General features: G+C 39.4%; 2 protein-coding genes and 1 long non-coding RNA gene across 3 annotated transcripts; 1 reads left to right on the top strand and 2 right to left on the bottom strand.

Annotated features, from left to right (window-relative positions):
* Positions 1-544: 544 nt before the first annotated feature.
* LOC113471606 lies at positions 545-2,024 on the bottom strand. The gene is made up of 2 exons (XR_003394239.1): positions 1,810-2,024; positions 545-845 (listed from the first exon to the last, which is right to left on the bottom strand). It is a non-coding gene; the product is annotated as an uncharacterized LOC113471606 (long non-coding RNA).
* Positions 2,025-2,043: 19 nt separating this feature from the next.
* Positions 2,044-11,963, bottom strand: LOC103519336 (delta-like protein B). The gene is made up of 3 exons (XM_026830880.1): positions 11,820-11,963; positions 10,876-11,003; positions 2,044-2,312 (listed from the first exon to the last, which is right to left on the bottom strand). Exons 1-3 carry the CDS (start codon positions 11,833-11,835, stop codon positions 2,265-2,267), a joined length of 192 nt encoding a protein of 63 aa, XP_026686681.1. The 5' UTR covers positions 11,836-11,963; the 3' UTR covers positions 2,044-2,264.
* A 1,623-nt stretch (positions 11,964-13,586) lies between these two features.
* Positions 13,587-15,649, top strand: LOC113471605. The gene is made up of 2 exons (XM_026830879.1): positions 13,587-14,167; positions 15,120-15,649. Exons 1-2 carry the CDS (start codon positions 13,811-13,813, stop codon positions 15,264-15,266), a joined length of 504 nt encoding a protein of 167 aa, XP_026686680.1. The 5' UTR covers positions 13,587-13,810; the 3' UTR covers positions 15,267-15,649.
* Positions 15,650-15,949: the final 300 nt, after the last annotated feature.

Here is a 15,949-nt window from a genome sequence, read left to right as displayed (position 1 = left end):
TGAGGGTGATCGAATGACCGCAATTTGGATGCAACCTTTTTGTACCTGTGCTCCCTGACCGCAGGTTGGATGCAGCCGCCTATAGGACACAAATCGAGAAATACTGTGCAGGAATCAGGTAGAGTGCTTGTGATATCAAGCATTCAATGTCTAGGGTTATTCAATGAAAATCTCACTTGGAAAATAAAAACCTCTACGGGACGGACATGCTAGGTCACAGACCACACGAGTCTAACGCAGCAGTTGTTTCATTACTACGAAATAAAAACGGCGGTTGAAAAAAAAAGGTATCCCATAACCTACAAATTGAATACCAAAACCAAAAACGTCGGGGTGAAACTTAAAAGTCTTAAAACTATCGTAGCAGACCATATAGTTATGCATATTTTATAGGCTGTATATTTCATACAAGGCCATGAATACATATTTCCAAGAACTTGTATGCTCCATATTTTCATGACCTTGTTGAGCTGCATATTTTCATGACTGGTCACAGACCACACGAGTCTAACGCAGCAGTTGTTTCATTACTACGAAATAAAAACGGCGGTTGAAAAAAAAAAGGTATCCCATAACATACATATCTACAAATTGAATACCAAAAACGTCGGGGTAAAACTTAAAAGTCTTAAACTATCGTAGCAGACCATAGTTATGGGTTATGCATATTTAATAGGCTGTATATTTCATACAAGGCCATGAATACATATTTCCAAGAACTTGTGTGCTCCATATTTTCATGACCCTGTTGAGCTGCATATTTTCATGACATTGTAAGGCTGCATATTTCATGAGCTTGTTAGGCTTCATATTTCATAATCTTCTTGGTCTGCATATTCCATGACCTTGTTAGGCTGCATATTTCATGACTTTGTTCGACTGCATATTTGTTAGTTGGAGATTCTTCTGCTGTCATGCATTTCATTTCTATGTACAAGTCATTTTGGCTGATGTTAATGTTTCTTTTTCTTTTTATGTACAAAACGTTTTTGCTGCTGTAGATGATTCATTAACAATTTCCATCGCTGTTGATAGTGCCATTGCCATGTCAAACGGAAGTGATATGAGTAACGTTTCAAGCGCCAGTCATAGGGATGAGGACTGTTAGATAATGATGCATTCATACGGGAAGTTCGACAAGCTCTCATAAGTTGTAGGACACGCTGAAACAAAGGCAAACAATGAAATAAACCGCTTTTAATTTTCCTACCCCATCTGGTTTTCTCATATTTTGAGTGAGTTCGAGTGAAAGAGAGCGTGAGAGTGTGAAGTGAGTATGGAATAGGACGAGAAGAGGTAGGTTAGGTGGAGCTAAGAGCGAGAGGTAATTTGGGAGCGAAGTTTAATGGTTTTTGGAAAGGTAAAAGAGCAAGGCCCTGTGATTTGATATTATTTCTATTTTAATTAATTAATTATTAAATTATTTCGATTTTTCTCAAAAGGTCATTTTGGAGCCGACTGGCATATTATATTTTTTTTGGATACTTACATATATTTGGATACTTACCTTTGGAGACCTACCTCCACTATTTGGATATTTGGAAATAATAAAAAAAGATAAGTTACATTGTCAGTTATGCTAGTTTAAATCGCCTTTTTATTTCCGGGCCTTGGCCCGGATTTCCATTTTGTAACCCTAGCGTCACAATTTCATACAAGGCCATGAATACATATTTCCAAGAACTTGTATGCTCCATAATTTCATGACCTTGTTGAGCTGCATATTTTCATGACTTCGTAAGGCTGCATATTTCATGACCTTGTTAGGCTTCATATTTCATAATCTTCTTGGTCTGCATATTCCATGACCTTGTTAGGCTTCATATTTCATAATCTTCTTGGGCTGCATATTTCATGACCTTGTTCGACTGCATATTTGTTAGTTGGAGATTCTTCTGCTGTCATGCATTTCATTTCTATGTACAAGTCATTTTGGCTGATGTTAATGTTTCTTTTTATGTACAAAACGTTTTTGCTGCTGTAGATGATTCATTAACAATTTCCATCGCTGTTGATAGTGCCATTGCCATTGCATATTTGTTAGTTGGAGATTCTTCTGCTGTCATGCATTTCATTTCTATGTACAAGTCATTTTGGCTGATGTTAATGTTTCTTTTTATGTACAAAACGTTTTTGCTGCTGTAGATGATTCATTAACAATTTCCATCGCTGTTGATAGTGCCATTGCCACGTAAAACGGAAGTGATATCAGTAACGTTTCAAGCGCCAGTCAAAGGGATGAGGACTGTTAGATAATGATGCATTCATAGGGGAAGTTCGACAAGCTCTCGTAGGTTGTAGGACACGCTGAAACAAAGGCAAACAATTAAATAAACCGTTCAGTGAATTGTAGGACTTATGGCCCTGTGGGTCCCCTAAAAAAGCACGATTGAGCTCCAAATCTAATGAAAATAATAACCTTAAGGTGTTAAACATATTCGCCCAATATTATCAAACTAGGTATAAATTTTGGAAAGATAACAAAAATGCGGCCCTGTGGGTCCCCTAAAAAAGCACGATTGAGCTCCAAATCTAATGAAAATAATAACCTTAAGGTGTTAAACATATTCGCCCAATAATATCAAACAAGGTATAAATTTTGGAAAGATAACAAAAATGACCAACAACCAAGCATAGCTGTTTTTCGAGGTCTAATCAAAAGAAGTCGCTTTTCCTTCTTTGCACGGATTTCATTTTCGTTAGATAAATGTCAGTGAATAGATACCATCTTAGAAAGTCCTGGGTTCGAATTTTTACCGAGGCGAAAAACGTCTGTTTAAAGGACTTGCCCTGAAGTAAGACTTTATTTTTTACTTACCGAACTGGCACTTACGCTCTTCCTGTAAGACTCATTGTAATTGTATTTTCAATTCGTCTGCACCGTGTGTTTCAGAGTGGAGGACTGAGTGGGTTTGTGCATAGTTTTGTCACCGAGGTTCTGGCCATACTACGCGCTCACGTGACTGCCAATTGTAGGACTTATGGCCCTGTGGGTCCCCTAAAAAAGCACGATTGAGCTCCAAATCTAATGAAAATAATAACCTTAAGGTGTTAAAGATATTTGCCCAATATTATCAAACTAGGTATAAATTTTGGAAAGATAACAAAAATGCCCAACAACCAAGCATTCTGAGTTTTTTTAATTATATTTTTATTTTATTTTATTTTTATTTTTTTTTGGTTTGATAGATGGGTCCGTAACATGGCGTGTTGCTAAAGAACATGGTTGGGAGCGAAAGGCATCTACTCGTAATATTTCAAAACCAAATGTTACCACAATAGCAATCAGCCCTTCTGAACACGGGAAAAGGCGGAGAAGAAAAATAAGAGTGATCCGTTACATAACAGTGGAGGTCTTATCGTTCCGAAATCCAAAAGAGAGGGAGGCTAGGATAAGAGAAACCCAGCCATTCCGAGAACGAATCTGTTTAGTCGGGGCACGGAGTAACGCAGGTCGCTTTTTTGCGCTGCAGGGTCTGGCCGTAATATCGCCCCTGGTTCGAAGTTATTTCGGGGAAGATTGATGTGGATTCTGGAGCATGGGGGGAAAACACCAGAGGAACACAAAACACATGAGTGTGTGCATATCCAAGAAATTCCATGAACACTAAAATTTATCTTCATAGGTATGCAGGCTTCCGATTCGGGGCAGTAGGTATTTCATTCCTACAGTTTATCTCTTTGCCAGACTAGTTAGCTTGGTTGGAAGCGCGTACCTTTTAGTATTAACCGCGGGTTCGATTCCCGCGCTTGGCGGATTTCATCCTGAACGAATAATGTTCGTTCTCGGAACGGCTGGCTTTCTCCTATCCTGTCCTCCCTCTCTTCGATTTCGGGACGATAAGACCTTAGCAGTTACAGTTCCCTCAAACAAACCTCTTTTAAGAAATCCTTTTACCTACATCGTTTTAAGTGGAAGATTTTAATCGAAAAGAGACAGCTTTTCTCATCCTGAACGAATAATGTTCGTTCTCGGAACGGCTGGCTTTCTCCTATCCTGTCTTCCCTCTCTTCGATTTCGGGACGATAAGACCTTAGCAGTTACAGTTCCCTCTATCAAACCTCTTATAAGAAATCCTTACCTACATATCGTTTTAAGTGCAAGATTTTAATCGAAAAGAGACAGCTTTTGCTTCTCATCCTGAACGAATAATGTTCGTTCTCGGAACGGCTGGCTTTCTCCTATCCTGTCTTCCCTCTCTTCGATTTCGGGACGATAAGACCCTAGCAGTTACAGTTCCCTCAAACAAACCTCTTTGAAATCCTTACCTACATCGTTTTAAGTGCAAGATTTTAATCGAAAAGAGACAGCTTTATTTGCTTATGGAAGAAGACAGAGATAGATACCTACATAAAAGTGGCCTATCTAGAGGTCAAAATGCTTGTCTGGTGAATGGGGAGGTGCGGGTTCAATCCCAGCTGAGGCATGAAATTTTATTCTAACTTACAATTGGTAAGTGTTGAGGCGGTACTTATTGGTAATATCATCCTAATATATTATTAATAATAGTTAGAATTCAAGTGGACTAGCAAGTCCATTTTTGCGGCTTGATTTGGAGTACGGAACAGGTTGAGTTGAGATTTTGAAAATAATTGAAATATAGATCATAACGTATAGAAAAGGTACGTTATGCGCAGATCAAGGAAATCGTGTGTACTCGGCCTAAAACTATCAAGTCAAACAGCTCCTGCGATCTAACGGCAAACTTTGGAACTGCTCACTCTCCTCTCTCGACCACTTCTCACTTCTAGAAGTAAACAATAAACATTTTTTTTCGCCAGTAGCTGTTCTGGGGATATATCCCTTCAAGATAAAATCGAACCCGCGACCTAGCGCCCGTCCCGAACCTAGTCGAAAAAAGACCAAACTTGGTATAGGTACCTACTTATTCTGTTTCAACTTCATCTTTTCATTATTAATTTATTTTTAATTGCTTTTTCAATCTGATGGGACGAAAAACAAAAGCATTTTTCTCGTTTCCTCTACATCACCATCATTCACTATCAGTGAAAAGTCCTTAAGTCCCTCTACTCCGCCCGTTCTACAGCATTCTCATCGCTTCTGGACAGGAGGGCGGGGGTTCAATCCCAGCCGAGGTATGGAAATTTATCCTCAATATAATGTGAGAATTTGACCACAATAATAGTAGTAGCTTACTGCTGGAGTAAAGGGACTGTTCAGTTCTATGCGAGCAGTATAAATAAGCACTATTATTATTATTATTAACTTTTAACCTTTTTTTACTTTTTCAAATAGCTTTTCCAATCTGATGATACGAGAGACAAGAGCATTTTTTCTCGTTTCCTGTAGTGAAAAGTCCCTTTACCCCGCCCATTTTAATTCTCATCGCTTCTAGGAGTTGTTGATAAATATCCTTTTCATTGTAATGTCTGTTATCACAGTTTTTTCTTTTTTCTTGAAATTTTGTGAATGGGCAGATAACGAGCGTCCCTTATCACCAAAACATTCAAAACTTCCATCACTCCATTCCTAGAGAGAAATTCTTATCAAATATCAACTCATCACTAGCTGTAGTAGCTATGCCACTCGGAAGGCCAGCCTATTTTAGCTTTTAGGGTAGCGCTCCTTCCTGCCTTGCAAGCGCTAGTTCGCGAGTTCAGTTCCCCACGGGGCGAACTTTATCCTAAAAAGATAGCCGTTCTCGGAACGGCTGGCTTTCTCCTATCCTGTCCTCTCTTCGAGTGAGACCGGGACAAGCTATCAGCAGGCGATTGATGCTGTTGGCTTTTCCGGAAACTAACCATGCGCAAGGTTGCTTAGCTTCAGTGATCCAACGGGGATTGGTCCTTTCAACATACTTTCACTGCTGGCTATAACCTGGGCTAGGATTAACTTATCTGATGAAGTTGGGTTGATTTTAAACTTTGGATTAAAATTTAGTTGATCAGAAAACAGTTTAACTTTTAAGCTGAGTATTAAACTGTAAACCCGTATTACGCACGGTATATACTTTCTAGACCTTTATTTGTATAGCAAGCGTGTGTTGACCTTTATTTAAACGGTTATCATTTCGTTATCCTTCGACCTAACCCGATGCCGATCCCCTTTGTTCCTTTAGTAAAGTTACTAGTACTTGTAATAAGTAGCCTTTTGAGGTCTGTGAGAGTGATTAAACCTCTGTCCCGCTCGTAGTACTTACTATAGTGTGTGTTTTAACTCAAACTGAACCCCATAAGTACAAACATCTTTGAACTAATGTTAAACGGTTATCATTTCGTTATCCTTCGACCTAACCCGATGCCGATCCCCTTTGTTCCTTTAGTAAAGTTACTAGTACCTACTTGTACTAAGTAGCCTTTTGAGGTCTGTGAGAGTGATTAAACCTCTATCCCGCTCGTAGTAGGTACTTACTATAGTGTGTTTTAACTCAAACTGAACCCCATAAGTACAAACATCTTTAAACTAATCAGAAGGCGCCTTTGGGACGTTTCTATTCGTACAGTGTGAACCGGTGCTTTTAAGCAGATTGATTCGTAAAGGTCTTTGAAAGCTAACCTTAAACCTAAGTCAGCGCTACTGCACTGGTCTAATTGGCTTGTCTGATAAAACGGACTGTGAAGTGTTTTGTGGAAATGCTCCACACTGGAGGCTATTCCACGAATCTGGAATGGTTGGCTGGAGGCTGTTGAATTTTCCAGGAAACAATTCCGACGCTATATCAATATTTCGCCCGAAATGGCCAGAAAATATTATCTAGTTTACGCTTTTTTTTTCAATTGAAGGCTAGAGTTCTAAACCATTACGATTCTCGTTTGTATAAAACAAAATGGCTAGCTTCTCCTTAAAGGAAGAATTGAAGTAAATAATCCAGTAGGTACTTACTTTGAACGATCAACACAAGTGTACACAGTACACAAGTGACGTAGGCCGGAACTAGGTGCATTTCCGCTGCCGGGATGTGAAGGGCGTGATCCAATTCAATAAAGCACGAAGTGAGAAATATCACTCAAAGGCAGATAGGCACCGAAAAAGTTGCCGAAGTATCCAATATAGAGAGTAGGTACTTACTTTGAACGATCAACACGAGTGTACACAGTACACAAGTGACGTAGGCCGGAACTAGGTGCATTTCCGTTGCCGGGATAAGGGCGTGATCCGATTCAATAAAGCACGAAGTGAGAAATATCACTCAAAGGCAGATAGGCACCGAAAAAGTTTCCGATGTATCCAATACAGAGCAGGAATTCTCGAAACAGGGGAGGGGGAATCTTCGGTGATTATTTGGTCCGATGAAAAAGTTGATAAAATGATTTTCACGAATTTATTTCTCCCCGAATCTGAAGTTTATTAAATTTGCCAAATATCACTCAAAGGCAGATAGGCACCGAAAAAGTTGCCGAAGTATCCAATACAGAGCAGGAATTCTCGAAACAGGGGAGGGGGAATGTTCGGTGATTATTTGGTCCGATGAAAAAGTTGATAAATGATTTTCACGAATTTATTTCTCCCCGAATGTGAAGTTTAAATGTGCCAGCGTTTAGTGCCCTAATACTACGGCGTACTCCGAAATTTTATATAGTGCCCTAATATCGCGATTTAGAAGCTCCAAAAATATTACCCTAATACCTAGCTCGGTGTAGGTACTCCCACTCCAAAATCGTGTTCCCGCGACCTAGCGCCCGTCACCTGGTCGAAAAAAGACCAAACTTGGTATACCTACTTATTCTGTTTCAACTACATCTTTTTATTATTAATTTATTTTTTATTGCTTTTCCAATCTGATGGGACGAAAAACAAAAGCATTTTTCTCGTCTCCTCTACATCACCATCATTCACTATCAGTGAAAAGTCCCTCTACTCCGCCCGTTGTACAGCATTCTCATCGCTTCTTAGAGTTGATAAAGATTAAAAATCCCTTTCATTGTAATGTCTGTTATCACAGTTTTTTCTTTTTTCTTGAAATTTTGTGAACGAGCAGATAACGAGCGTCCCTTATCACCAAAACATTCAAAACTTCCATCACTCCATTCCTGGTGAGAAATTCTTATCAAATATCAACTCATCACTAGCTGTGGTGTAATTACAAAATATCTCGAGAACGGTAAGAGCTAGCGACTTGAAATTTGGTATGTAGTTCACAAATGTGACAAGGATGCAACACAAAACGTTTAGTTGAGATAGGTGCTGCGGTGGGCGCTATTTGTTCCGCTTTTGGACGGATTTCGACCGTTTTTTGGCGGTTTTCAGCTATACCGACTAAACGGTTAGATATATGGTAAAAGTCAGGGTAAAATAATACTCAAATAAGCATCATTCAATAGGATAAGGAAAGTCGTGTGATGTTCACACCAGATTTTTTTACGTAAAGCTAAATCAAAATTTTGAAAGTGTACCTTCAAAATCAAGCCCCCCCAAAAATTTAGGCAAGAACCGCCTATGTAAAAATCCCTTTCATTGTAATGTCTGTTATCACAGTTTTTTCTTTTTTCTTGAAATTTTGTGAATGGGCAGATAACGAGCGTCCCTTATCACCAAAACATTCAAAACTTCCATCACTCCATTCCTAGAGAGAAATTCTTATCAAATATCAACTCATCACTAGCTCTAGTAGCTATGCCACTCGGTAGGCCAGCCTATTTTAGCTTTTAGGGTAGCGCTCCTTCCTGCCTTGCAAGCGCTAGTTCGCGAGTTCAGTTCCCCACGGGGCGAACTTTATCCTAAAAAGATAGCCGTTCTCGGGCTTTCTCCTATCCTGTCCTCTCTTCGAGCCTTGCAAGCGCTAGTTCGCGAGTTCAGTTCCCCACGGGGCGAACTTTATCCTAAAAAGATAGCCGTTCTCGGAACGGCTGGCTTTCTTCTATCCTGTCCTCTCTTCGAACGCGAGTTCAGTTCCCCACGGGGCGAACTTTATCCTAAAAAGATAGCCGTTCTCGGAACGGCTGGCTTTCTCCTATCCTGTCCTCTCTGCGAGTGAGACCGGGACAAGCTATCAGCAGGCGATTGCTGTTGACTTTTCCGGAAACTAACCATGCGCAAGGTTGCTTAGCTTCAGTGATTCATCGGGGTTGGCTATAACCTGGGCTAGGATTAACTTATCTGATGATGTTGGGTTGATTTTAAACTTTGGATTAAAATTTAGCTCATCAGAAAACAGTTTAACTTAAGCTGAGTTTAAACTGTAAATCCGTATTGCACGGTACATATTTAATAGACCTTTGGATTCATCGGGGTTGGCTATAACCTGGGCTAGGATTAACTTATCTGATGATGTTGGGTTGATTTTAAACTTTGGATTAAAATTTAGCTGATCAGAAAACAGTTTAACTTAAGCTGAGTATTAAACTGTAAACCCGTATTACATCACGGTATATACTTTCTAGAGTCTAGACCTTTATTTGTATAGCAAGCGTGTGTTGACCTTTATTTAAACGGTTATCATTTCGTTATCCTTCGACCTAACCCGATGCCGATCCCCTTTGTTCCTTTAGTAAAGTTACTAGTACCTACTTGTAATAAGTAGCCTTTTGAGGTCTGTGAAAGTGATTAAACCTCTATCCCGCTCGTAGTACTTACTATAGTGTGTTTTAACTCAAACTGAACCCCATAAGTACAAACATCTTTGAACTAATCAGAAGGCGCCTTTGGAACGTTTCTATTCGTACAGTGTGAACCGGTTATTTTCTGCAGATTCGTAAAGGTCTTTGAAAGCTAACCTTAAACCTAAGTCAGCGCTACTGCACTGGTCTAATTGGCTTGTCTGATAAAACGGACTGTGAAGTGTTTTGTGGAAATGCTCCACTGGAGGCTATTCCACGAATCTGGAATGGTTGGCTGGAGGCTGTTGAATTTTCCAGGAAACAATTCCGACGCCATACCAACCTTAAACCTAAGTCAGCGCTACTGCACTGGTCTAATTGGCTTGTCTGATAAAACGGACTGTGAAGTGTTTTGTGGAAATGCTCCACACTGGAGGCTATTCCACGAATCTGGAATGGTTGGCTGGAGGCTGTTGAATTTTCCAGGAAACAATTCCGACGCTATATCAATATTTCGCCCGAAATGGCCAGAAAATATTATCTAGTTTACGCTTTTTTTTCAATGTGTGAGTGTGCCTGTGATTGAATGTGAGTGTGCCTGTGATTGAATGTGAGTGTGCCTGTGATTGAATGTGAGTGTGCCTGTGATTGAATGTGAGGGTGCCTGTGATTGTGTGTGAGTGTGCCTGTGATTGAATGTGAGTGTGTTAGATTTGTGTGACTGTAGGTAGAACCGGATCCATTCTACCTGGACCTTCACAGTTGACTTTGTTAATTATATATGCCTCAGTTATGGACCACTAGTCAGGTACCTAGATACCTATCTATTAAATTGGGATGGGCTACTAACCCACTACCTAAATTAAATTGTTATGTTTCCCATAAATTAAGTTAAATATAGGTACTTGGAGAAAAAAAAGGGCTTATACGAAGCTACGAATCATATGGCCATAAGCCCTTTTTCCCTCAACAGGATCCTAATTTGGGTGTAAAGGGTTAGGACCTTTGGTCTTTTGTACTTTTGAAGCGTAGGCGGGCGACTATCTCCTATCTTGTTCTCCTTCTCTCTTCGATTTCGGGACGATAAATGCAGTTTCTTTGTGAGGAACTTTTTTAAAGAGGTTTGATAGAGGGAACTGTAACTGCTAAGGTCTTATCGTCATGAACGCGAAGAGAAAAGAAAGACATTATGGGGAAAAGTCAGCCGTTCGGAGAACGAACTTTATCCGTTCAGGATAAAATTCCGGGCGGGAATCGAACCCGTGACCCAGAGCTTACAAGGCAGACGCGCTACCAACCAAACAAACAAACCAAGCTAACTAGGCTGGCTATTTTGACATGGGTAGTGTCCATCTTTCTTTCTTTCTTTCCTTTTTACTGGCACTTTTTTCCGTAGTATCCGGTACCGGAACACCTACACTTGTATCCCGTCCGGTCTTGGAACGTCTGAGTACAGCGTCCCCCATGATAACATGGGTTCGTATCACACGCGTTCTGTCTCTTTCCTGGAATTCAAAGGAAAAAAGTTAAAATGTATTTAATGTACTGTTCTACCGTCCGGTCTTGGAACGTCTGAGTACAGCGTCCCCCATGATAACATGGGTTCGTATCACACGCGTTCTGTCTCTTTCCTGGAATTCATTATTAGAGATTATTAGGAATCGGCCATAGTACATAGTAGTAATAGCGCTATCAAACTTTCTTGACTTGGCGGGGCCTAGCGCTATTAATTTTTTTATTATGGGTTGCAGTTGCAGAGCACAGAGAGGGAGAGAGCAAAGGTTGAATGCGAAGGGCATCCACTCATGAAATGCAGCCAAAACCAAATGTCAAGCCAAAGCAATCACCCTAGGGCTGATCGAGAGGCTAACGAAAAACGCCAACCCCGTCTGAACACGGTAAAAGGCAAAGAAGAAGATTAGAGAGTATAGAGAGCTTTCGCACTGCTAACTTACGTAAGACGCAAGTTGACCAAAACACGTATGTGCACATGCGCAGAAACGAATTTTCGTCAAATAACGTTAAGAGTTCAGTTAACGGGACGCTGATTTTGATTACAAAAACTCGCTATCATTATGGCACTTATTTCACTCACAGTACCGTACATGTCCCTCAGGCTAGTTTGGTTTGAAACTTGAGTTTCACGAAACCGACAGGTAAGATTAAGGCATAGATGCATACTTACTAGTAAAACTTGTTTCACGAAACCCGTACATAAGGTTAAAATATGACTCATTTGGGATTCGATCCCTCGTCCTTTCCAAGCCTGCAGGTATGTAAAGCCTGCAGGTATTAGATAGGGTAGGAATGTAAAGGCTCACCTTTCAAAGCTGTCATGCATTCTTCTTGCGTGATGAACTTGTACTCAGGATAGCAACCTTTGCCACAGATACATTGGTTGTCCTGAATTCGACAACCTGGTCTTACATGAGCGGGATCACATGCTGATGACACTGCAATGAAAACAAGAGATTTTTTTCAAGAGGTTTGATATAGGGAACGGTAACTGCTAGGGTCTTATTGTACTGAAATCGAAGAGAGAAGCAAGACAGGATAGGAAAAAGCCAATCGTTCCGTCCGTTCCGAGAACGAACATTATCTCTTCAGGATAAAATCGTCCCCGGGCGGGTCCTAGCGCCCGTCCCGAACCTAGTCGAAAAAAGACCAAACTTGTTATACTTATTCTGTTTTAAGTTTAAACTTTATCTAGAGGTCAAAATGCTTGTCTGGTGAATGGGGAGGTGCGGGTTCAATCCCAGCTGAGGCATGAAATTTTATTCTAACTTACAATTAAGTGTTGAGGCGGTACTTATTGGTAATATCATCCTAATATATTATTAATTAATTAGAATTCAAGTGGACTAGCAAGTCCGTTTTTGCGGCTTGATTTGGAGTACGGAACAGGAACAGGTTGAGTTGAGATTAATTGAAACACAGATCAAGGAAATCGTGTGTACTCGGCCTAAAACTCTCAAGTCAAATAGCTCCTGCGATCTAACGGCAAACCTTGGAACTGCTCACTCTCCCCTCTCCTCTCTCGACCACTTCTGGAAGTAAACAATAAACATTTTTTATTTTTTATAGATACCTACATAAAAGTGGCCTATCTAGAGGTCAAAATGCTTGTCTGGTGAATGGGGAGGTGCGGGTTCAATCCCAGCTGAGGCACGAAATTTTATTCTAACTTACAATAAATTAAGTGTTGAGGCGGTACTTATTGGTAATATCATCCTAATATTAGATATTAATTAATTAGAATTCAAGTGGACTAGCAAGTCCGTTTTTGCGGCTTGATTTGGAGTACGGAACAGCTTGAGTTGAGATTTTGAAAATAATTGAAACATAGATCATAACGTAGGTATAGAAAAGGTAGGTACGTTATGCGCAGATCAAGGAAATCGTGTGTACTCGGCCTAAAACTCTCAAGTCAAATAGCTTCTGCGATCTAACGGCAAACCTTGGAACTGCTCACTCTCCCCTCTCCTCTCTGGAACACTTCTGGAAGTAAACAATAAACATTTTAACATTTTTTTTTTCGCCAGTTTTGATTTTTGTTCCCAACGGGTTGGATGTGGTATTTTTTTATTATTTTTTATAATCGATTACGATTACGATTATCAATAATAATCGATTAATCGATTATCATAATCGATTATTCCCAACACTAATTTTTTTTTTCGCCAGTTTTGATTTTTGTTCCCAACGGTTTGGGTGTTGTATTTTTTTCTCGTTTGACAGTCGATAGTTTTTCTTAATTTATAAAAAAAGCAATTAATTTTCTACTCTCAAATAAATTTATGGATTATATTAATACCTATTTATTAGTTTAAAAAGTGTTTGCTTGTGCCTCGTTGAAACTTTGGTCTTATTAGGAAGTAGTTAGGGACTTAATGAGCTAGGGAACATTTTAATGAGGGTAAACTAGCAATAGAAAAGTTATAGCAATTAGTAAAATTAAAATAGTGTTTTTAATAAATAATGTTAAGTGGATTTTAGTGTTAATCAATGTGAGCTTAGTAAAATTAAAATAGTGTTTTTAATAAATAATGTTAAGTGGATTTTAGTGTTAATCAATGTGAGCAGTTGAAACTTTGGTCTTATTAGGAAGTAGTTAGGGACTTAATGAGCTAGGGAACATTTTAATGAGGGTAAACTAGCAATAGAAAAGTTCTGTTATAGCAATTAGTAAAATTAAAATAGTGTTTTTAATAAATAATGTTAAGTGGATTTTAGTGTTAATCAATGTGAGCATTTCGTAAGAGAGCTACCTAATACCTATTAATCTTATTCAGTTGTATTGTATACAAGCATCATGAGTATGACAGATTTATTGATCCAAACATCCCCAGGGTCCAATGAGAAGTTTCGTGGATTTCTGGACATCTGCCGATCCTCGGTTATCCCCAGGTATTCTCTGGACGACAAGTCACCGCCACAGGTCAATCTAGGTGACTTGAAACACAGTAAGAGTGATGATTTGGTTTTACAGTCAGCCCCGATATCCGAACCAGAAATGAAGCATGGGATCAGTGATGCCACAATGGAGATTCAGAAGGAGGCATGTGTGGTATATGAGGAAGACATCATGAAACCCATGTCCTCTCTATCCTCCAATATCTTGCCATCATATTATAGTGACAGTGAAGCTAACGTGAAATCCCCGGATGAAATCAAGTCTGTTCTGAAAATTACCGGGGACTTTGGAAGTGATGCTCCCCCATCCCGTAGGACAAGCCAACGGTTCAGTATTTACGACAGGATTGATCCGGAGGATAGCATCAGGGATATTGTATCCGAGAATGATTTCTACAGGTGAGTAGCCACACTTAGGTTTGTCAATTGTTTTTGATTCATGAAAGTCCTATCTATAGGTACTTATCAACTTAGTTAAAAAATTCCAAACTTTATTTTTCAAATAGTACTTGAGTAGCTAGAACGGTTTAGTATTTACGACAGGATTGATCCGGAGGATAGCATCAGGGATATTGTATCCGAGAATGATTTCTACAGGTGAGTAGCCACAAAATTATTTTACTTACTTAGGTTTGTCAAATGTTTTTGATTCATGAAAGACCTATCTATACTTAACAACTTAGCTACAAAATTCCAAACTTTATTTTTCAAATAGTAAAGTAGCTAGGAGGTTTGTCAAATGTTTTTGATTCATGAAAGACCTATCTATACTTAACAACTTAGCTACAAAATTCCAAACTTTATTTTTCAAATAGTGTAAGTAGCTAGGGAACCACAGAATGGCTTATAAGTCTTAGCAAACCCCTTGTGATTTTTGAACAGCTTGAAATTTTTTGTACTTTTACCTTGGGACACAAAGGACTGTCAGGTGACATGATCTGTTCATGTTGGATTCCAGAACAGGTAAGGTGGATATCGCCTTACCTGGCTTTGTTTCACTGTCGGAGGAAGCACTGTGCAATATACCTTCCCCCTTTTAAAGATTCTCTACCATTGCACATGTGATATGTTTGGCAACAATGCCTATTTTTTTGCTGTCACATTGATCTGGACACACTATAAACGAAAAAGTTTAACCCGCGATCTTCGAATTGTAAGCCTAGCTAGTGTGATACCACCCTTGGGAACAAAAAAAAATATGTCATGAAATCAAGTCTGTTCTGAAAATTACCGGGGACTTTGGAAGTGATGCTCCCCCATCCCGTAGGACAAGCCAACGGTTCAGTATTTATGACAGGATTGATCCGGAGGATAGCATCAGGGATATTGTATCTGAGAATGATTTCTACAGGTGAGTAGCCACACTTATAAACTTAGGTTTGTCAAATGTTTTTGATTCATGAAAAACCTGTCTATACTTATCAGCTTAGCTACAAAATTCCAAACTTTATTTTTCAAATAGTAAGTAGCTAGGGAACCACAGAATGGCTCATAAGTCTTAGTAAACCCCTTGTGATTTTTGAACAGCTTGAAATTTTTTGTACCTTTACCTTGGGACACAAAGGTGACATGATCTGTTCAATCAAAATACTGACTAGCTCATCTTTAAACTCTTCCAATACAATAGCCTTCACTGTTTCCTTCTCTTCATCACTTACAGAATTAGATTTCTTGAGAATTGCATTGATAAATTGATATATTTATCTCTGGTAGGTACCCTTTAACACCCGAACTTGTTTCATTGTCAATGTCAAGGCATTTTCTTGTTTTCAGAATGACAGGACATGATTGGTTTCCTCTGTACCATCAGTCATTGAGTGGCACACCTAACACTCTCTAAAATAGTTATTTATGTTCTAGATCAGATGGGGTTCTCAAGTTTTTCCATGCTTAGTCACCAGCTGACATATTTGCTGTCATTTGAATTAAATCCAATGTCCAACTTAATTTTCAATTTTACTACAGTATCGCCTTGGAGGATAGCGCGTTTGCCTTGTAAGCTCTAGGTCCTGGGTTTGATTCCCGTCCGGGGTGAATT

This window comes from Diaphorina citri, unplaced genomic scaffold (genome assembly GCF_000475195.1).
Source record: "Diaphorina citri unplaced genomic scaffold, Diaci psyllid genome assembly version 1.1 scaffold2673, whole genome shotgun sequence".
Taxonomy (NCBI): Eukaryota; Metazoa; Arthropoda; class Insecta; order Hemiptera; family Psyllidae; genus Diaphorina; species Diaphorina citri.
This window is presented reverse-complemented; position numbering and strand designations above follow the sequence as displayed.